General features: G+C 47.6%; 1 protein-coding gene across 3 annotated transcripts; it reads right to left on the bottom strand.

Moving 5' to 3' along the window:
• Nucleotides 1-42: 42 nt before the first annotated feature.
• On the bottom strand, nt 43-20,739 carry nufip1 (nuclear FMR1 interacting protein 1). 3 transcript variants are annotated; one of them, XR_011666674.1, is made up of 11 exons: nt 19,967-20,738; nt 19,043-19,113; nt 18,363-18,467; nt 13,104-13,166; nt 9,414-9,490; nt 4,827-4,919; nt 4,480-4,670; nt 4,254-4,385; nt 2,685-2,926; nt 779-2,270; nt 43-553 (listed from the first exon to the last, which is right to left on the bottom strand). XR_011666674.1 is itself a non-coding variant. In XM_071331047.1 (10 exons), the coding sequence occupies exons 1-10, from the start codon at nt 20,175-20,177 to the stop codon at nt 1,647-1,649; spliced, it is 1,806 nt and encodes a 601-aa protein (XP_071187148.1). In that variant the 5' UTR covers nt 20,178-20,739; the 3' UTR covers nt 43-1,646. The 3 variants fall into 3 exon arrangements, 2 of the variants coding, with proteins under 2 accessions (XP_071187148.1, XP_071187147.1); XM_071331047.1 differs by having other exon boundaries at nt 43-2,270; nt 18,363-18,464; nt 19,967-20,739; XM_071331046.1 differs by having other exon boundaries at nt 43-2,270.
• Between the last annotated feature and the right edge of the window lie 1,898 nt (nt 20,740-22,637).

Genomic DNA, 22,637 nt, shown 5'->3' on the forward strand with positions numbered 1-22,637 from the left:
GACAAACAATTATATATGAATGGAAATGAACTGACTTCGTGATCTGTAAGATGAGTAACTTTAATACGTCAAGCAGATTACACACGTTCTTCACTATTTACAAAACGTAGCAACGTTTAAGACATGGATTTCATGTTGTAATATTAACTTGGTCCCCAAAAGTAGTTTGAAGTTATGTTTTAATTTTATTAGCTAAACTAAAACAGAACTTTATTAGCTAAACTAAAACTTGTGTAAACAGAGAAATTGTCGCAGAAATCAGGCTTGTTTGCATAGCGATGATGAAACGTTGATTAATGTGCACTGTCTCTGTAAAAACTCAAACTCAAAATAACTTAAATTAGGCTGTAATGATCTCCAAAACGCATGAGGTCATCACACCGTCGATATAGCAACGGACGCTATAGCAACGGACGCTAATAGTTTATGGAATCCATTGTGACGCGTGCGGGGGTGGGGGACATTATTTGACAAGCCCTCATAACGTTCTCGGCTGTATCATTGAGAGCATCTTGACTGTCTGCATCACTGCTTGGTATGGCAACAGCACCGCCTTCAATCGCATGGCGCTACAGAGGGTGGTGAGGACAGCCCAGTACATCACTGCTTGGTATGGCAACAGCACCGCCTTCAATCGCATGGCGCTACAGAGGGTGGTGAGGACAGCCCAGTACATCACTGCTTGGTATGGCAACAGCACCGCCTTCAATCGCATGGCGCTACAGAGGGTGGTGAGGACAGCCCAGTACATCACTGCTTGGTATGGCAACAGCACCGCCTTCAATCACATGGCGCTACAGAGGGTGGTGAGGACATCTGTTAAACACGTGCATGTGACCAATAACATTTTATTTGAGAAAGGACAAAGATGGTCCAAGAACTATCGATTTCCTTGGTTATATTCCCACAGTAGAACAAGTCATTTATTTCCATGTTGGGAAAAAAAGAAAAAAAGGAGTACAAATAAAATGCCAGAGGTAGTTGATGTTTAGATGAAAACATAAGTGACTGTCGGGAAATCCCCAACATCAGAGACAAGGTGAAAGGTCAAGGGGACAGTCTTGATTTAAGGGTTAAAGGCTCTGCATGGTCAATCCGATATGGCCGTACAGCATTTACTGCGATACGGCCTCTACAGAAGTCAGGGCATTCATACTTCAGAGCTGTTGTGAAGGAAGTGATTTTGTGTTTATACAGGGTGACAGTCTTGATTGAAGGGTTAGGGTGACAGTCTTGATTGAAGGGTCAGGGTGACAGTCTTGATTGAAGGGTTAGGGTGACAGTCTTGATTGAAGGGTCAGGGTGACAGTCTTGATTGAAGGGTCAGGGTGACAGTCTTGATTGAAGGGTTAGGGTGACAGTCTTGATTGAAGGGTCAGGGTGACAGTCTTGATTGAAGGGTTAGGGTGACAGTCTTGATTGAAGGGTCAGGGTGACAGTCTTGATTGAAGGGTCAGGGTGACAGTCTTGATTGAAGGGTTAGGGTGACAGTCTTGATTGAAGGGTCAGGGTGACAGTCTTGATTGAAGGGTCAGGGTGACAGTCTTGATTGAAGGGTTAGGGTGACAGTCTTGATTGAAGGGTCAGGGTGACAGTCTTGATTGAAGGGTCAGGGTGACAGTCTTGATTGAAGGGTCAGGGTGACTTCAGGGGTCTTGGGTCTCCCAGACTTCATCATCATAGTTGGGGATGGAGGTCTGGGAGTGGTCGTCAGGGTGACCATCTCCATAATTAGCATTCAAAGCCAAGTCCATTGGGGTTTCGTGGAGGGGATGTGACTGTGAGCAGGCTGGTCCACTCTGTGTGTTCTCCTCCATGCTCTGGTCTTCTCCCACTTGTTGGGCCCCAGACTGCTCAGCCACAGTCCCCAGGACCTCAGGGTTAGAGTTCAGCTGAGTTATGACATCAGGGTTTGAGGCGGCATCTGGCATCTCCTCAGGATGGACATCTTCAGCATTCAAAATGTCCACCTCTGAAGGTCCCTGACAGACTGGTGGTTTCTGGGTACCTTCTAGTGATGACCTCAGCTGGTCACCTCTTTCATCTGGATCAACCACAGCGGTAGCTGGGAGATCATCTGCTCTCAGATCATCTGCTCTCACTTCCTGTGTCTGGAGGTCACGGTTAGGGTCACCTGTGGTCCCTGTTCTGCCCAGAGTTCCATCCTGGTCCTGAGTTTGACCCTCCACTACAAAGAAGTTGTTTCGGACAATGTAGCGAACACACTGCAGGAGCACGTTCCTCTCGTGGCGGATGTCTGGGGCCAGTAACTGTAAAGGTCAGGGGTCATAGAACAATTCAGCAGGTAGAAAAAATGCTAACTACAGATGCTACCTACACATGTTAACTACAGATGCTACCTACACATGTTAACTACACATGTTAACTACACATGCTACCTACACATGCTACCTACACATGCTACCTACACATGCTACCTACACATGCTACCTACACATGCTACCTACACATGCTACCTACACATGCTACCTACACATGCTACCTACACATGTTAACTACACATGTTAACTACACATGTTAACTACACATGCTACCTACACATGCTACCTACACATGCTACCTACACATGCTACCTACATTCACAATACAGACTTAAATGTTTATCTTTTATCTCAACACTGTAAAATCAGTTGTGCCTTGTTGCCTCTTTCCTGGTGTCTTACCATCTCAAGCAGAGTGGCGCGGCGCTGCTGAGGGGTGTCCATGTTGTTTCGTCCTCCTCTCGCTCCTCTTCCTCTCCCCCTACCAGGTCTATGAGGACCAGACCCAGGCTGTGGTTCCCGGGGGGGCTCAGGGTAGAGTCTCTTAGCCCCAGATGAAGCACTGTTCTGGGGCTTGGCTGGCAGAGCCTTCAGCATTGCCTGGTTCTCCTTCAGCAGCTGACTGGTCCTCTGGATGGGCAGGACTGAGACACCACTAAGTTTACATCTCAACGTGTTGAGTAATGAAATATAATGAAAGTAAAAAATATTAAAGCTAAAATGACAAGTAACAAGTCAGACGTCATAGTATTTTAAAAGCTGTTTTTAGGTCTTACGTTCAGATTCAACAACAAGTCCATAGTAAAACACTGGAATCATTGGCGACGTCTTCTGTTTGTTGCCTCCATACGGGGACAACAGGCCTCCATACGGGGACAACAGGCCTCCATACGGGGGACAACAGGCCTCCATACGGGGGACAACAGGCCTCCATACGGGGGACAACAGGCCTCCATACGGGGGACAACAGGCCTCCATACGGGGGACAACAGGCCTCCATACGGGGGACAACAGGCCTCCATACGGGGGACAACAGGCCTCCATACGGGGGACAACAGGCCTCCATACGGGGGACAACAGGCCTCCATACGGGGGACAACAGGCCTCCATACGGGGACAACAGGCCTCCATACGGGGACAACAGGCCTCCATACGGGGACAACAGGCCTCCATACGGGGACAACAGGCCTCCATACGGGGACAACAGGCCTCCATACGGGGACAACAGGCCTCCATACGGGGGACAACAGGCCTCCATACGGGGGACAACAGGCCTCCATACGGGGGACAACAGGCCTCCATACGGGGGACAACAGGCCTCCATACGGGGGACAACAGGCCTCCATACGGGGACAACAGGCCTCCATACGGGGACAACAGGCCTCCATACGGGGGACAACAGGCCTCCATACGGGGGACAACAGGCCTCCATACGGGGACAACAGGCCTCCATACGGGGACAACAGGCCTCCATACGGGGACAACAGGCCTCCATACGGGGACAACAGGCCTCCATACGGGGACAACAGGCCTCCATACGGGGACAACAGGCCTCCATACGGGGACAACAGGCCTCCATACGGGGGACAACAGGCCTCCATACGGGGGACAACAGGCCTCCATACGGGGGACAACAGGCCTCCATACGGGGACAACAGGCCTCCATACGGGGACAACAGGCCTCCATACGGGGGACAACAGGCCTCCATACGGGGGACAACAGGCCTCCATACGGGGACAACAGGCCTCCATACGGGGACAACAGGCCTCCATACGGGGACAACAGGCCTCCATACGGGGACAACAGGCCTCCATACGGGGACAACAGGCCTCCATACGGGGGACAACAGGCCTCCATACGGGGGACAACAGGCCTCCATACGGGGACAACAGGCCTCCATACGGGGACAACAGGCCTCCATACGGGGACAACAGGCCTCCATACGGGGGAAACAGACATTTAAAGCTCACCTTGTGGTTCCTGGTCACTGTCGCTGTCGGTCATGGAGCCGTAGCTGGCCATCAGAGATCCCAGCCCTGATGTCATTTGTTTAGGGGCCACAGTCACCCCACCTCCACTGACTGGCTCCTCTGTATCAGAGTCTACAGAGGTCAGAGTCAACAGAGGTTGTGTATACAGGGACAGACATTAGGACCTTTAAAAAGCTTGTCTCTGGCAGGTTCCTGGATCACTGACCTGGGTCACTGTTGGCCAGAGCCCCCAGAGGGTCTCCGTCCCTGGGGAACTGAGTGAGGGGTGGAGGCCTCTCCGTGGGGGTTTGAGTGGGGTGTGGTGGTCTCTCTGACTGATGAGGACCTGGTCTGGCCCATCTGCCCCTCTGGAACCTTCCACCACGCTGCTGTCCACGACCTCTACCCCTCATCCTCCTAACAACAGAACACACAGCACGGTCTTAATAGTTCAGGGTAGGTCCCAACTCTTCAGTGGAGGAAACTTGTGCATCAGTACAATATCATCCTGTTGTATTTGTAACCTAACTTGTACCAACCGATAAAAATGTAGCAAGGAGAAAGTAGACGTACCCAAACTGAGCCGTTTCCAGCACCGCTCCAGTCTCCTCCCTGGCATCCATCACTTTCCTCCTCTTCTCCACGTTCACCAGGGTTGGGTAGTTCCTGTACAGAAAGAGACTAAGCTCTGACGTTGTGCTTTCTGATAGTGTCACGTGACCTTGAAATTACTAAAAAAAAGTGTTTCCTTCTAAGGGTTGATTTTGGGACCCATCCTCTTTACTATTTATATTAATAATATTGGTACATCTGCAAAAACCTGTAACATTCAGCTATATGCTGATGACACTTATGTACGCTATTGGGGGATGTTAGGAACCATTGCCCATCCTCATTCCATCTGGAATCGCTGGGGAAAATAAGGAAGTTTAGAAAGCTGACGAGGAATACATTCACTCTGGTTGGTGAGTGTTTTGGTTGATTGTAATCATTTAGTGTTATTGAAAAGTAGTGAATCTGAAACGGCTGTATCTGTTTTACTGAATGATGTTGAATTGTTTGTTCTCAGGTCACCATTGAGAATGAGACCCTGGTCTCCCCTGATAAAAACCCACTACAAAAATACCCTTAAAGCAAACACTTACTAACAAAATAGCTATACTGTATATGCTTCTATAGACAGCTAAACAAACTGGAACAAAAACACACTGCTTTCGGAGAGTATTCAGACCCCTTGACTTTTACGTTACAGACGTATTCTAAAATGGATTAAATAAAAGAAATCAGCAATCTACACAATACCCCTTGAACGACAAAGCGAAAACCGGTGTTTAGATAAAATAAGTAGAAATACCTTATTTACATAAGTATTCAGACCCTTTGCTATGAGACTCGACATTGAGCTCAGGTGCATCCTGTTTCCATTGATCATCCTTGAGATGTTTCTACAACTTGGAGTTCATCTGTGGTAATTTCAATTGATTGGACACGATTTGGAAAGACAGACACACGCCTATATAAGGTCCCACAGTTGAATGTGCATGTGTCTGCTCTTGCGGTCAGAAACAGACTCCATGAGGGTGGTATGAGGGCCTGACGTCCACAGGTGGGGGTTGTGCTTATAGCCCAACACCGTGCAGGACGTTTGGTATTTGCCAGAGAACACCAAGATTGGCAAATTCGCCACTGGCGCCCTGTGCTCTTCACAGATGAAAGCGGGTTCACACTGAGCACATGAGCACATGTGACAGACGTGACAGAGTCTGGAGACGCCGTGGAGAACGTTCTGCTGCCTGCAACATCCTCCAGCATGACCGGTTTGGCGGTGGGTCAGTCATGGTGTGGGGTGGCATTTCTTTGTGGGGCCGCACAGCCCTCCATGTGCTCGCCAGAGGTAGCCTGACTGCCATTAGGTACCGAGATGAGATCCTCAGACCCCTTGTGAGACCATATGCTGACACATGCACATTTGTGGCCTGCTGGAGGTCATTTTGCAGGGCTCTGGCAGTGCTCCTCCTTGCACAAAGGCGGAGGTAGCGGTCCTGCTGCTGGGTTGTCTGGACACTACGCTGACAGACACAGCAAACCTTCTTGCCACAGCTCGCATTGATGTGCCATCCTGGATGAGCTGCACTACCTGAGCCACTTGTGTGGGTTGTAGACTCCGTCTCATGCTACCACTAGAGTGAAAGTACCGCCAGCATTCAAAAGTGACCAAAACATCAGCCAGGAACTGAGAAGTGGTCTGTGGTCACCACCTGCAAAACCGCTCCTTTATTGGGGGTGTCTTGCTAATTGCCTATAATTTCCACCTGTTGTCTATTCCATTTGCACAACAGCATGTGAAATTTATTGTCAATCAGTGTTGCTTCCTAAGTGGACAGTTTGATTTCACAGAAGTGTGATTGACTTGGAGTTACATTGTGTTGTTTAAGTGTTCCCTTTATTTTTTTGAGCAGTGTATATTTGTAATAATGACAATTACAACAATACTGAATGAACACTTTTATTTTAACTTAATATAATACATCAATAAAATCAATTTAGTCTTAAATAAATAATGAAACATGTTCAATTTGGTTTAAATAATGCAAAAACAGTGTTGGCGAAGAAAGTAAAAAAGTGCAATATGTGCCATGTAAAAAAGCTAATGTTTAAGTTCCTTGCTCAGAACATGAGAACATATGAAAGCTGGTGGTTCCTTTCAACATGAGTCTTCAATATTTCCAGGTAAGAGGTTATAGGTTGTAGTTATTATAGGAATTACAGGACGATTTCTCTCTATACCATTTGTATTTCATATACATTTGACTATTGGATGTACTTATAGGCACTATAGTATTGCCATACTAATCTGGGGAGTTGATGTGCTTGAAGTCATAAACAGCGCTGTGCTTGAAGCACTGTTTGAATGCTGACGAGCCTGCAGCTGCCTACCACCGCTCAGACTGCTCTATCAAATCATAGACTTAATTATAATAAACACACAGAAATACGAGCCTGCAGCTGCCTACCATCGCTCAGACTGCTCTATCAAATCATAGACTTAATTATAATAAACACACAGAAATACGAGCCTGCAGCTGCCTACCATCGCTCAGACTGCTCTATCAAATCATAGACTTAATTATAATAAACACACAGAAATACGAGCGTTTGGTCATTAATATGGTCAAATCTGATTACCGACTTATGAAAACTTGAAATCTGCCCTAATTAAATCAGTCAACCTCTTATCTATACAAGGAGTACCGGTATAGAGTCAAATGTGGAGACTATATACAGGGGGTACCGGTACAGAGTCAATGTGGAGGCTATATACAGGGGGTACCGGTACAGAGTCAAATGTGGAGACTATATACAGGGGGTACCGGTATAGAGTCAATGTGGAGGCTATATACAGGGGGTACCGGTACAGAGTCAATGTGGGGGCTATATACAGGGGGTACCGGTACAGAGTCAATGTGGAGGCTATATACAGGGTGTTACGGTACAGAGTCAATGTGGGGGCTATATACAGGGGGTACCGGTACAGAGTCAATGTGGAGGCTATATACAGGGTGTTACGGTACAGAGTCAATGTGGAGGCTATATACAGGGGGTACCGGTATAGAGTCAATGTGGGGGCTATATACAGGGTGTTACGGTACAGAGTCAAAGTGGAGGCTATATACAGGGTGTTACGGTACAGAGTCAATGTGGAGGCTACATACAGGGGGTACAGGTACAGAGTCAATGTGGAGGCTATATACAGGGTGTACCGGTACAGAGTCAATGTGGAGGCTATATACAGGGGGTACAGGTACAGAGTCAATGTGGAGGCTATATACAGGGTGTACCGGTACAGAGTCAATGTGGAGGCTATATACAGGGGGTACCGGTACAGAGTCAATGTGGAGACTATATACAGGGGGTACCGGTACAGAGTCAATGTGGAGGCTATATACAGGGGGTACCGGTACAGAGTCAATGTGGAGGCTATATACAGGGGGTACCGGTACAGAGTCAATGTGGAGACTATATACAGGGGGTACCGGTACAGAGTCAATGTGGAGACTATATACAGGGGGTACCGGTACAGAGTCAATGTGGAGACTATATACAGGGGGTACCGGTACAGAGTCAATGTGGAGGCTATATACAGGGTGTTACGGTACAGAGTCAAATGTGGAGGCTATATACAGGGGGTACCGGTACAGAGTCAATGTGGAGACTATATACAGGGGGTACCGGTACAGAGTCAATGTGGAGGCTATATACAGGGGGTACCGGTACAGAGTCAATGTGGAGGCTATATACAGGGGGTTACGGTACAGAGTCAATGTGGAGGCTACATACAGGGGGTACCGGTACAGAGTCAATGTGGAGGCTACATACAGGGGGTACCGGTACAGAGTCAATGTGGAGGCTATATACAGGGTGTTACGGTACAGAGTCAATGTGGAGGCTATATACAGGGGGTACCGGTACAGAGTCAATGTGGAGGCTACATACAGGGGGTACCGGTACAGAGTCAATGTGGAGGCTATATACAGGGTGTTACGGTACAGAGTCAATGTGGAGGCTATATACAGGGGGTACCGGTACAGAGTCAATGTGGAGACTATATACAGGGGGTACCGGTACAGAGTCAATGTGGAGGCTATATACAGGGGGTACCGGTACAGAGTCAATGTGGAGACTATATACAGGGGGTACCGGTACAGTCAATGTGGAGGCTATTTACAGGGTGTTACGGTACAGAGTCAATGTGGAGGCTATATACAGGGGGTACCGGTACAGAGTCAATGTGGAGGCTACATACAGAGGGTACCGGTACTGAGTCAATGTGGAGGCTATATACAGGGTGTACCAATACAGAGTCAATGTGGAGGCTATATACAGGGGGTACCGGTACAGAGTCAATGTGGAGGCTACATACAGGGGGTACCGGTACTGAGTCAATGTGGAGGCTATATACAGGGTGTACCAATACAGAGTCAATGTGGAGACTATATACAGGGGGTACCGGTACAGAGTCAATGTGGAGGCTATATACAGGGGGTACCGGTACAGAGTCAATGTGGAGGCTATATACAGTGTGTTACGGTACAGAGTCAATGTGGAGACTATATACAGGGTGTTACGGTACAGAGTCTATATACAAAACATTCTACTGACCTGCGCCTCTCCGCTCTCCATTTAGAAATCTCCTCTGGAGTGTCCAGCTTGATTCTCTTTGCCCCTGGGGCGTGGTTCTAAAGGAGATGGTACAGGAGGTTAAAAACATGGTTCTACAGGAGATGGTACAGGAGGAGGTTAAACACATGGTTCTACAGGAGATGGTACAGGAGGTTAAACGCATGGTTCTACAGGAGATGGTACAGGAGGAGGTTAAACACATGGTTCTACAGGAGATGGTACAGGAGGAGGTTAAACACATGGTTCTACAGGAGATGGTACAGGAGGTTAAACACATGGTTCTACAGGAGATGGTACAGGAGGTTAAACACATGGTTCTACAGGAGCTGGTACAGGAGGAGGTTAAACGCATGGTTCCAGACAGGAGGAGGTTAAACACATGGTTCTACAGGAGATGGTACAGGAGGAGGTTAAACACATGGTTCTACAGGAGATGGTACAGGAGGAGGTTAAACACATGGTTCTACAGGAGATGGTACAGGAGGAGATTAAACACATGGTTCTACAGGAGATGGTACAGGAGGAGGTTAAACACATGGTTCTACAGGAGATGGTACAGGAGGAGGTTAAACACATGGTTCTACAGGAGATGTAACAGGAGGAGGTTAAACACATGGTTCTACAGGAGATGGTACAGGAGGAGGTTAAACGCATGGTTCTACAGGAGATGGTACAGGAGGAGGTTAAACACATGGTTCTACAGGAGATGGTACAGGAGGAGGTTAAACGCATGGTTCCAAACAGGAGGAGGTTAAACGCATGGTTCTACAGGAGATGGTACAGGAGGAGGTTAAACACATGGTTCTACAGGAGCTGGTACAGGAGGAGGTTAAACACATGGTTCTACAGGAGATGGTACAGGAGGTTAAACGCATGGTTCTACAGGAGATGGTACAGGAGGAGGTTAAACACATGGTTCTACAGGAGATGGTACAGGAGGAGGTTAAACACATGGTTCTACAGGAGATGGTACAGGAGGTTAAACACATGGTTCTACAGGAGATGGTACAGGAGGTTAAACACATGGTTCTACAGGAGCTGGTACAGGAGGAGGTTAAACGCATGGTTCCAGACAGGAGGAGGTTAAACACATGGTTCTACAGGAGATGGTACAGGAGGAGGTTAAACACATGGTTCTACAGGAGATGGTACAGGAGGAGGTTAAACACATGGTTCTACAGGAGATGGTACAGGAGGAGATTAAACACATGGTTCTACAGGAGATGGTACAGGAGGAGGTTAAACACATGGTTCTACAGGAGATGGTACAGGAGGAGGTTAAACACATGGTTCTACAGGAGATGTAACAGGAGGAGGTTAAACACATGGTTCTACAGGAGATGGTACAGGAGGAGGTTAAACGCATGGTTCTACAGGAGATGGTACAGGAGGAGGTTAAACACATGGTTCTACAGGAGATGGTACAGGAGGAGGTTAAACGCATGGTTCCAAACAGGAGGAGGTTAAACGCATGGTTCTACAAGAGATGGTACAGGAGGAGGTTAAACACATGGTTCTACAGGAGATGGTACAGGAGGAGGTTAAACACATGGTTCTACAGGAGATGGTACAGGAGGAGGTTAAACGCATGGTTCCAGACAGGAGGAGGTTAAACACATGGTTCTACAGGAGATGGTACAGGAGGAGGTTAAACACATGGTTCTACAGGAGATGGTACAGGAGGAGGTTAAACGCATGGTTCCAGACAGGAGGAGGTTAAACACATGGTTCTACAGGAGATGGTACAGGAGGAGGATAAACACATGGTTCTACAGGAGATGGTACAGGAGGTTAAACACATGGTTCTACAGGAGATGGTACAGGAGGTTAAACACATGGTTCTACAGGAGATGGTACAGGAGGAGGTTAAACGCATGGTTCTACAGGAGCTGGTACAGGAGGAGGTTAAACGCATGGTTCTACAGGAGCTGGTACAGGAGGAGGTTAAACACATGGTTCTACAGGAGATGGTACAGGAGGAGGTTAAACACATGGTTCTACAGGAGATGGTACAGGAGGAGGTTAAACACATGGTTCTACAGGAGATGGTACAGGAGGAGGTTAAACGCATGGTTCTACAGGAGATGGTACAGGAGGAGGTTAAACGCATGGTTCTACAAGAGATGGTACAGGAGGAGGTTAAACACATGGTTCCAGACAGGAGGAGGTTAAACGCATGGTTCTACAGGAGATGGTACAGGAGGAGGTTAAACGCATGGTTCTACAGGAGATGGTACAGGAGGAGGTTAAACACATGGTTCTACAGGAGATGGTACAGGAGGAGGTTAAACACATGGTTCTACAGGAGATGGTACAGGAGGAGGTTAAACGCATGGTTCCAAACAGGAGGAGGTTAAACGCATGGTTCTACAGGAGATGGTACAGGAGGAGGTTAAACACATGGTTCTACAGGAGATGGTACAGGAGGAGGATAAACGCATGGTTCCAAACAGGAGGAGGTTAAACACATGGTTCTACAGGAGATGGTACAGGAGGAGGTTAAACACATGGTTCTACAGGAGATGGTACAGGAGGAGGTTAAACACATGGTTCTACAGGAGATGGTACAGGAGGAGGTTAAACACATGGTTCTACAGGAGACGGTACAGGAGGTTAAACACATGGTTCCAGACAGGAGGAGGTTAAACGCATGGTTCCAGACAGGAGGAGGTTAAACGCATGGTTCCAGACAGGAGGAGGTTAAACACATGGTTCCAGACAGGAGGAGGTTAAACACATGGTTCTACAGGAGATGGTACAGGAGGAGGTTAAACACATGGTTCCAGACAGGAGGAGGTTAAACGCATGGTTCCAGACAGGAGGAGGTTAAACACATGGTTCTACAGGAGATGGTACAGGAACAGGAGGAACGCATGGTTCCAGACAGGAGGAGGTTAAACACATGGTTCCAGACAGGAGGAGGTTAAACGCATGGTTGCAGACAGGAGGAGGTTAAACACATGGTTCCAGACAGGAGGAGGTTAAACGCATGGTTGCAGACAGGAGGAGGTTAAACGCATGGTTCCAGACAGGAGGAGGTTAAACGCATGGTTCCAGACAGGAGGAGGTTAAACGCGTGGTTCCAGACAGGAGGAGGTTAAACACATGGTTCCAGACAGGAGGAGGTTAAACGCATGGTTCCAGACAGGAGGAGGTTAAACGCATGGTTCCAGACAGGAGGAGGTTAAACGCATGGTTCCAGACAGGAGGAGGTTAATGCTTACAGAAATACATGTATAGAAGCAACCCTAACCCAACACTAACCCTAACCCCCCCCCTAACCCTAACTAACAGTTGTGGCTGCTTCGTGTGATGTATTGTTGTCTCTACCTTCTTGACCTTTGTGCTGTTGACTGTGCCCAATAATGTTTCTACCATGTTGTTGTTGTCATGTGTTGCTGACTTGATATGTTGTTGTCTTAGGTCTCTCTTTATGTGGTGTTGTCTCTCTTGTTGTGATGTGCACTTTGTCAAATATTTATACTGTATTTATATTTAATCCCAGGCCTTTTGCTAGGCCGTCATTGTAAATAAGAATTTGTTCTTAACCGACTTGCCTAGTTAAATAAAGGTTAAATAAAATAAAAAATATACAGAAGATGTCAATGCTTGGTTCTATATAGATGAGAGGGGTTGATGGGTAATAGCTGAGGCTGGCGGTCTACTTACATTTTTCCAGTGAATGTTGACCAGCTTCTCATGAGCAGTGAAGCTGCAGTCTTCAACCGAGCACTATAAAACAGAAGTCTCTTTTACTAAAAGGTAGACTAAAACAAGGCTTTGCCTGTTTTACTAAAGGTAGACTAACAACAGAACTGCTTTCTCTGGAACAGGCCCAGATCCCTGTGATTTGCGTGAAGAGGAGGTGGAGAAAAAGGGGCCGTAGGGCGGACAGCCTTCTGAAAACTCGTAGGTGATGGAATAAAACCCCACTTCCATTCTGCAGACCTGCCATCTTTGGACAATAAAATCAATGAGTTACGCAGAAGATTAACCTACCAACGGGACATTCAAAATATCTTCTGCTTCACAGAGACGTGGCTGAACGACGACAACTATCAACATACAGCTGGCTGGTTATACGCTGCACCGGCAGGCTGTGACACTATCAACATACAGCTGGCTGGTTATACGATGCACCGTCAGGATGTGACACTATCAACATACAGCTGGCTGGTTATACGCTGCACCGGCAGGCTGCGACACTATCAACATACAGCTGGCTGGTTATACGATGCACCGGCAGGCTGTGACACTATCAACATACAGCTGGCTGGTTATACGATGCACCGGCAGGCTGTGACACTATCAACATACAGCTGGCTGGTTATACGATGCACCGGCAGGATGTGACACTATCAACATACAGCTGGCTGGTTATACGCTGCACCGGCAGGCTGCGACACTATCAACATACAGCTGGCTGGTTATACGCTGCACCGGCAGGCTGCGACACTATCAACATACAGCTGGCTGGTTATACGATGCACCGGCAGGCTGCGACACTATCAACATACAGCTGGCTGGTTATACGATGCACCGGCAGGCTGTGACACTATCAACATACAGCTGGCTGGTTATACGATGCACCGGCAGGATGCGACACTATCAACATACAGCTGGCTGGTTATACGATGCACCGGCAGGCTGTGACACTATCAACATACAGCTGGCTGGTGATACGATGCACCGGCAGGCTGCGACACTATCAACATACAGCTGGCTGGTTATACGCTGCACCGGCAGGCTGCGACACTATCAACATACAGCTGGCTGGTTATACGCTGCACCGGCAGGCTGTGACACTATCAACATACAGCTGGCTGGTGATACGATGCACCGGCAGGCTGTGACACTATCAACATACAGCTGGCTGGTTATACGCTGCACCGGCAGGCTGCGACACTATCAACATACAGCTGGCTGGTTATACGCTGCACCGGCAGGATGTGACACTATCAACATACAGCTGGCTGGTTATACGCTGCACCGGCAGGCTGCGACACTATCAACATACAGCTGGCTGGTTATACGCTGCACCGGCAGGATGTGACACTATCAACATACAGCTGGCTGGTTATACGCTGCACCGGCAGGCTGCGACACTATCAACATACAGCTGGCTGGTTATACGCTGCACCGGCAGGCTGCGACACTATCAACATACAGCTGGCTGGTTATACGATGCACCGGCAGGCTGCGACACTATCAACATACAGCTGGCTGGTTATACGCTGCACCGGCAGGCTGTGACACTATCAACATACAGCTGGCTGGTTATACGCTGCACCGGCAGGCTGTGACACTATCAACATACAGCTGGCTGGTTATACGCTGCACCGTCAGGCTGTGACACTATCAACATACAGCTGGCTGGTTATACGCTGCACCGGCAGGCTGTGACACTATCAACATACAGCTGGCTGGTTATACGCTGCACCGGCAGGATGTGACACTATCAACATACAGCTGGCTGGTTATACGCTGCACCGGCAGGCTGCGACACTATCAACATACAGCTGGCTGGTTATACGCTGCACCGGCAGGCTGCGACACTATCAACATACAGCTGGCTGGTTATACGATGCACCGGCAGGCTGTGACACTATCAACATACAGCTGGCTGGTTATACGCTGCACCGGCAGGCTGTGACACTATCAACATACAGCTGGCTGGTTATACGCTGCACCGGCAGGCTGTGACACTATCAACATACAGCTGGCTGGTTATACGCTGCACCGGCAGGCTGTGACACTATCAACATACAGCTGGCTGGTTATACGCTGCACCGGCAGGCTGCGACACTATCAACATACAGCTGGCTGGTTATACGCTGCACCGGCAGGATGTGACACTATCAACATACAGCTGGCTGGTTATACGATGCACCGTCAGGATGTGACACTATCAACATACAGCTGGCTGGTTATACGCTGCACCGGCAGGATGTGACACTATCAACATACAGCTGGCTGGTTATACGCTGCACCGGCAGGATGTGACACTATCAACATACAGCTGGCTGGTTATACGCTGCACCGGCAGGATAGAACAGCGGCGTCTGGAATAAATTAATTAAATTCAAAAAAACTCTGGACCACCTTTACTCCACACACAGAGACACATACAAAGCTCTCCCTCCCTCTGGCAAATCTGACCATAATTATAATCACCTGATTCCTGCTTATCAGCAAAAACTAAAGCAAGAAGTAACAGTAAGTAGATCAATAAAATAAGTGGTCAGATGACGCAGATGCTAAGCTGCAGGACTGTTTTGCTAGCAGACTGGAATATGTTCCGGGATTCCGCCGATGGCATTGAGGAGTACAACACATCAGTCATTGGCTTCATCAACAAGTGCATTAATAACGATGTCCCCACAGTGACCGTACATACCCCAAACAGAAGATGGATTACAGGCAACATCCACACTGAACTGAAGGCTAGAGCGAACGCTTTCAAGGACCAGGACTAACCCGGAAGCTTACAAGAAATTCCGCAATGCCCTCTGACGAACCATTAAAACAGGTAAAGCTTCAACACAGGACTAAGATCAAATCGTTCTACACTGGCTCCGACGCTCGTGGGATGTGGCAGATCTTGCAAACCATTACAGACTACAAAAGGGAAGCACAGCCGAGAGCTGTGTGTCGTCACTGACATTTTCAACCTCTCCCTGTCCGAGTCTGTAATACCAACATGTTTCAAGCAGACCACCATAGAACCTGTACCCAAGAACACCAAGGTAACCTGCATGAATGACTACCGACCCGTAGCACTCACGTCTGTAGCCATGAAGTGCTTTGAAAGGCTGGTCATGGCTCACATCAACACCATTATCCCAGAAACACTAGACCCACTCCAATTTGCATACCACCCCAACAGATCCACAGATGATGCAATCTCTATTGCACTCCACACTGCCCTTTCCCACCTGGACACAAGGAACACCTATGTGAGAATGCTATTCATTCACTACAGCTCAGCGTTCAACACCATAGTGCCCTCAGCGTTCAACACTAAGCTAAGGACCGTGGGACTAAACACCTCCCTCTGCAACTGGATCCTGGAGTTCCTGACGGGCCGCCCCCAGGTGGTGAGGGTAGGTAACAACACAACCGCCACGCTGATCCTCAACACAGGGGCCCTTCCTGTACTCCCTGTTCCCTCATGACTGCACGGCCAGGCACGACTCCAACACCATCATTAAGTTTGCTGATGACACAACAGTGGTAGGCCTGATCACAGTCAATGACGAGACAGCCTATAGGGAGGAGGTCAGAGACCTGGCCGGGTGGTGCCAGAATAACAACCTATCCCTCAACGTAACCAAGACAAAGGAGATGATTGTGGACTACAGGAAAAGGAGGACCGAGCATACCCCCATTCTCATCGACGGGGCTGCAGTGGAGCAGGTTGAGAACTTGGAAGTTCCTTGGTCACCACATCAACAACAAACTAACATTGTCCAAGCACACCAAGGCAGTCGTGAAGAGGGCATGACAAAACCTATTCCCCCTCAGGAGACAAAGGATTTGTCATGGGTCCTGAGATCCTCAAAAGGTTCTACAGCTGCACCATCCTGACTGGTTGCATCACTGCCTGGTACGGTAACTGCTCGGCCTCCGACCGCAAGGCACTAGAGGGTAGTGAGTACGGCTGAGTACATCACTGGGGCCAAGCTTCCTGCCATCCAGGACCTCTATAACAGGCGGTGTCAGAGGAAGGCCCGAAAAATTGCCAAAGACTCCAGCCACCCTAGTCATAGCCTGTTCTCTCTGCTACCACACGGCAAGTGGTACCGGAGCACCAAGTCTAGGTCCAAGAGGCTTCTAAACAGCTTCTACCCCCAAGCCATAAGACTCCTGAACACCTAATCAAATGGCTACCCAGACTATTTGCATTGCCCCCCCCCCTCTCTTTTACACAGCTGCTACTCTGTTATCATCTATGCATAGTCACTTTACCTACATGTACATATTACCTCAACTAACCGGTGCCCCCGCACATTGACTCTGTACCGGTAACCCCCTGTATATAGTCTCACTATTGTTATTTTACTGCTGCTCTATAATTACTTGTTACTTTTATTTCTTATCTGTATTTTTTTGTTTTAACTGGTTAGGGGCTGGTTAGGTTGGTTGGTTAGGGGCTCGTAAGTAAGCATGTCACTGTAAGGTCTACTACACCTGTTGTATTCAGCATTTCACTGTAAGGTCTACTACACCTGTTGTATTCAGCATTTCACTGTAAGGTCTACTACACCTGTTGTATTCAGCATGTCACTGTAAGGTCTACTACACCTGTTGTATTCAGCATTTCACTGTGAGGTCTACTACACCGGTTGTATTCAGCATTTCACTGTGAGGTCTACTACACCTATTGTATTCAGCATTTCACTGTAAGGTCTACAACACCTGTTGTATTCAGCATTTCACTGTAAGGTCTACTACACCTGTTGTATTCAGCATTTCACTGTGAGGTCTACTACACCTGTTGTATTCAGCATTTCACTGTAAGGTCTACTACACCTGTTGTATTCAGCATTTCACTGTAAGGTCTACTACACCTGTTGTATTCAGCATTTCACTGTGAGGTCTACTACACCTGTTGTATTCAGCATTTCACTGTAAGGTCTACTACACCTGTTGTATTCAGCATTTCACTGTAAGGTCTACTACACCTGTTGTATTCAGCATTTCACTGTGAGGTCTACTACACCTGTTGTATTCAGCATTTCACTGTAAGGTCTACTACACCTGTTGTATTCAGCATTTCACTGTGAGGTCTACTACACCTGTTGGTTAGGGTCATGTGACGAATACCATTTGATTTGAAACTTGGAACACTGATGACCTAGTATGATGTCATTACATTCTGTTCATCACCTCAAGTCAAATCAGAATCATTCGATGAGAATCAGTTACCTTGACATGTTCAGAGACATGTTGGTTGTACTTGTCTTGGTTTTTGAAGCCTCGGTCACACGGGTCACAGAAATGTGAAAACTCTGGCTCTTTTTTATTTTTCTGCTGGAAACAAAAACAAAACAATTGAACCCATTACAGTTAAATCAGCCAGTCACCCTGTTGGAGAGTGTTACACTGTCTAAGACGGGGATGGCCAACGGACGGGGGCCACAAGAAAACAAATCATCATGAGGGGCCACAGTGGGTCTGTGTACCAACATCCATGAAGGGGTTAAAGAAGGAGTTTTAAGCCTCGAGACATGGATTGTGTATGTGTGCTGTTCAGAGACAATAGTCGGTGCCAGACGCACAGGTTGGTGTCAAGAACTGCAACGCTGCTGGGTTTTTCACACTCATATATAAAGAATTGTCCACCACCCAACTTGACAACTATGGGAAGCATTGGAGTCAACATGGGTCAGCATCCCTGTGGACCGCTTTCGACAAACTGAGGCTGTTCTGAGGGCAAAGAGGGGGGGGGGGGGGGGGGGTTGCAACTCAACATTAGAAAGGATTTCTTAAATGTTTTATACACTCAGTGTACTTTGTATCCCTCATTTACTCAAGTGTTATTATTTTGACAGTTACCTGTAGATATATCAGAGACCTGGCTTTTGGTGTGATGGTGGATTTCCTACCTTTTTCCCGTGGTTGTTGGGACGACCATAGTCCTGCCTTCCGCCTCCATGTCCACGATGGAAGTTCTGGCCTGTGGGTCAAAGGTCAATACAACAATATTATGACATGTTGCCTACTGCTGGGTGCAGTTCAGTCATCACCAATCTGACACTTCTGTTCCGTTAATGATGCAGGAGAAGAGAATCAGCATCTCCTCTGCACAGATACTGGTTCAACCCAGACGTGAACCAGCATCTCCTCTGCCCAGATACTGGTTCAACCCAGGCGTGAACCAGCATCTCCTCTGCCCAGATACTGGTTCAACCCAGGCGTGAATCAGCATCTCCTCTGCCCAGATACTGGTTCAACCCAGGCGTGAACCAGCATCTCCTCTGCCCAGATACTGGTTCAACCCAGGCGTGAACCAGCATCTCCTCTGCCCAGATACTGGTTCAACCCAGGCGTGAATCAGCATCTCCTCTGCCCAGATACTGGTTCAACCCAGATGTGAACCAGCATCTCCTCTGCCCAGATACTGGTTCAACCCAGACGTGAACCAGCATCTCCTCTGCCCAGATACTGGTTCAACCCAGACGTGAATCAGCATCTCCTCTGCCCAGATACTGGTTCAACCCAGACGTGAACCAGCATCTCCTCTGCCCAGATACTGGTTCAACCCAGACGTGAATCAGCATCTCCTCTGCCCAGATACTGGTTCAACCCAGCCCAAATGATAGATGTACATTATACTGGGCCAAGCTTGGTCAGCCCTACCCCACTAAATGGCGTCATGAGGGTTTACTTCAACAGACCTGATTTGTATAGGTAATAGTAGTCCACCAGGGCTCTCAGCCAGGCACGTGTCAACCTATGGACCGTGCAAAGAAGCCTCTTTACCAGGCCGCTGCTAGTACCATAACTCTCCTAGTTAGTATAATACTCACCATATGAGCCTCTGGGTCGACCTGGTCCGGGCCCGCCGTTCCAGTGTTCTCCCTGGCCGTTGTATCTCCACGGCTCGGACGGTGGTTCGTACCAGTTCCACATACCGGGCTGGAAGTTGCTAGGTGGTGGAAGGAACGTTGGCGGTCTCACCATCGAACCCGGAGGAGGAGAGACAAAGTTCGGCGGAGGGTAGCTTCCAAAATCACTCATGATGTAGGTGGCGCCTCTTCTTCAACGTTATGTCGATTAAATTATTTTGTATAAATGTTTGTCCAGCTACGACCACTGAGGTATAATAAGAACGGCTACAACACGTGTGTGTGTGTGTGTGTGTGTGTGTTTCTGCTCCAGTTGCCGCGTTCACGTGATAGTCGTAACTAGGAAACTCTGACATTTCCGACTATAACAAGTATTGGTTGTACTTATATACACGTGCCGCTTTCAACCAGTCAGCAAGCCGGACATTTCTGAGTTTCCTGGTTCCGACTAGCACATGAACGCGACAAGTTTACATCTGCAAAGCGTGTTCACCAGACTGAACGTCATATCCGCTAGTTTACACCAACCAAAAACAATTCAATAATGTCATTATTTGAAGTAACAACGATTTAGGCATAATGAAAATGTACCATAACTCCTGTAGTTTATGAAACCTAACTCATGTAGAATTATATCTGCCCTATTTACATAGTGATTGAACACTGGTCACTTTAATAAGATTGACATACTGTTTTACCCACTTCATATGTATATACAGTATTCTAATCAAGGCTCATCCCATAGAGCCCCACTGTAGAGGTGTCATTATACCCATAAAACCTAGCGGTCAAAGAGGGAAATGGTTCCAGTGTTTTTTACACCATTGATTTTTCCCACAGGGGATTTTAGAAACACTTAAAATAACGGCCGTGTTTCTTGTACGCTTACCCTGGCGTTACGTTTTCATACCCATCTAAATCTCTCTCGGACAAGGTGATTTTTAACAATATATTAGTCTCAATTTACTCTCAGATTCGAAAATACTAATTATCATCAAAGCAGACATCATGCAAAACTGCAAATGCCTGCAAGCTCCTGCATGTCATCTCTCGCTGACACCTTTGCTAACAGGTATTGTGTCAATTTAAAATTGTATAAGACACTTCACAGAATTGTCCATTTAAAAAATGTGGCCAATTTATTATTTACGCCATTTTTTTTTTTTTTCACCTTTATTTAACCAGGTAGGCTAGTTGAGAACAAGTTCTCATTTGCAACTGCGACCTGGCCAAGATAAAGCATAGCAGTGTGAACAGACAACAACACAGAGTTACACATGGAGTAAACAATAAACAAGTCAATAACATGGTAGAAAAAAAGAGAATCTATATACAATGTGTGCAAAAGGCATGAGGAGGTAGGCAATAAATCGAACAATTACAATTTAGCAGATTAACACTGGAGTGATAAATCATCAGATGATCATGTGCAAGTAGAGATACTGGTGTGCAAAAGAGCAGAAAAGTAAATAAATAAAAGCAGTATGGGGGGTGAGGTAGGTAAACCATACCCCTGTCTGCACATTATGCCCAGAATCTATTCTACCACGCCCATAAATCTGCTCCTTTTATTCTTTGTCCCCAACGCTCTAGGCGACCAGTTTTGATAGCCTTTAGCCGCACCCTCATCCTACTACTCCTCTGTTCCTCGGGTGATGTGGAGGTAAACCCAGGCCCTGCATGTCCCCAGTCACCCTCATTTGTTGACTTCTGTGATCGAAAAAGCCTTGGCCTCATGCATGTCAACATCAGAAGCCTCCTCCCTAAGTTTGCCTTACTCACCGCTTTAGCACACTCTGCCAACCCTGATGTCCTTGCCGTGTCCGAATCCTGGCTTAGGAAGGCCACCAAAAATTCTGAGATTTCCATACCCAACTATAACACTTTCCGTCAAGATAGAACTGCCAAAGGGGGAGGAGTTGCAATCTACTGCAGAGATAGCCTGCAAAGTTCTGTCATACTTTCCAGGTCTATGCCCAAACAGTTCGAACTTCTAATTTTAAAAATTAATCTCTCCAGAAATAAGTCTCTCACTGTTGCCGCCTGCTACCGACCCCCCTCAGCTCCCAGCTGTGCCCTGGACACCATCTGTGAATTGATCGCTCCCCATCTAGCTTCAGAGTTTGTTCTGTTAGGTGACCTAAACTGGGATATGCTTAACACCCCGGCAGTCCTACAATCCAAGCTTGATGCCCTCAATCTCACACAAATCATCAAGGAACCCACCAGGTACAACCCTAAATCCGTAAACATGGGCACCCTAATAGACATTATCCTGACCAACCTGCCCTCCAAATACACCTCTGCTGTCTTCAATCAAGATCTCAGCGATCACTGCCTCATTGCCTGTATCCGCCACGGGTCCGCGGTCAAACGACCACCCCTCATCACTGTCAAACGCTCCCTAAAACACTTCTGCGAGCAGGCCTTTCTAATCGACCTGGCCCGGGTACCCTGGAAGGATATTGACCTCATCCCGTCAGTTGAGGATGCCTGGTCATTCTTTAAATGTTACTTCCTCACCATATTAGACAAGCATGCTCCGTTCAAAAAATGCAGAACCAAGAACAGATATAGCCCTTGGTTCACTCCAGACCTGACTGCCCTCGACCAGCACAAAAACATCCTGTGG

Source organism: Salvelinus alpinus, chromosome 10 (assembly GCF_045679555.1).
Source record: "Salvelinus alpinus chromosome 10, SLU_Salpinus.1, whole genome shotgun sequence".
Lineage (NCBI taxonomy): Eukaryota > Metazoa > Chordata > Actinopteri > Salmoniformes > Salmonidae > Salvelinus > Salvelinus alpinus.

Coding starts and splice junctions, on each gene's coding strand:
- nufip1 (XM_071331046.1), bottom strand. CDS start 20,177: ATGAGTGATTTTGGAAGCTACCCTCCGCCGAACTTTGTCTCTCCTCCT. Junction 13,167..18,362: donor ATGTCTCTGAACATGTCAAG/GTAACTGATTCT, acceptor TCTGTTTTATAG/TGCTCGGTTGAAGACTGCAG. Junction 4,920..9,413: donor TGGAGAGCGGAGAGGCGCAG/GTCAGTAGAATG, acceptor CTTTCTGTACAG/GAACTACCCAACCCTGGTGA.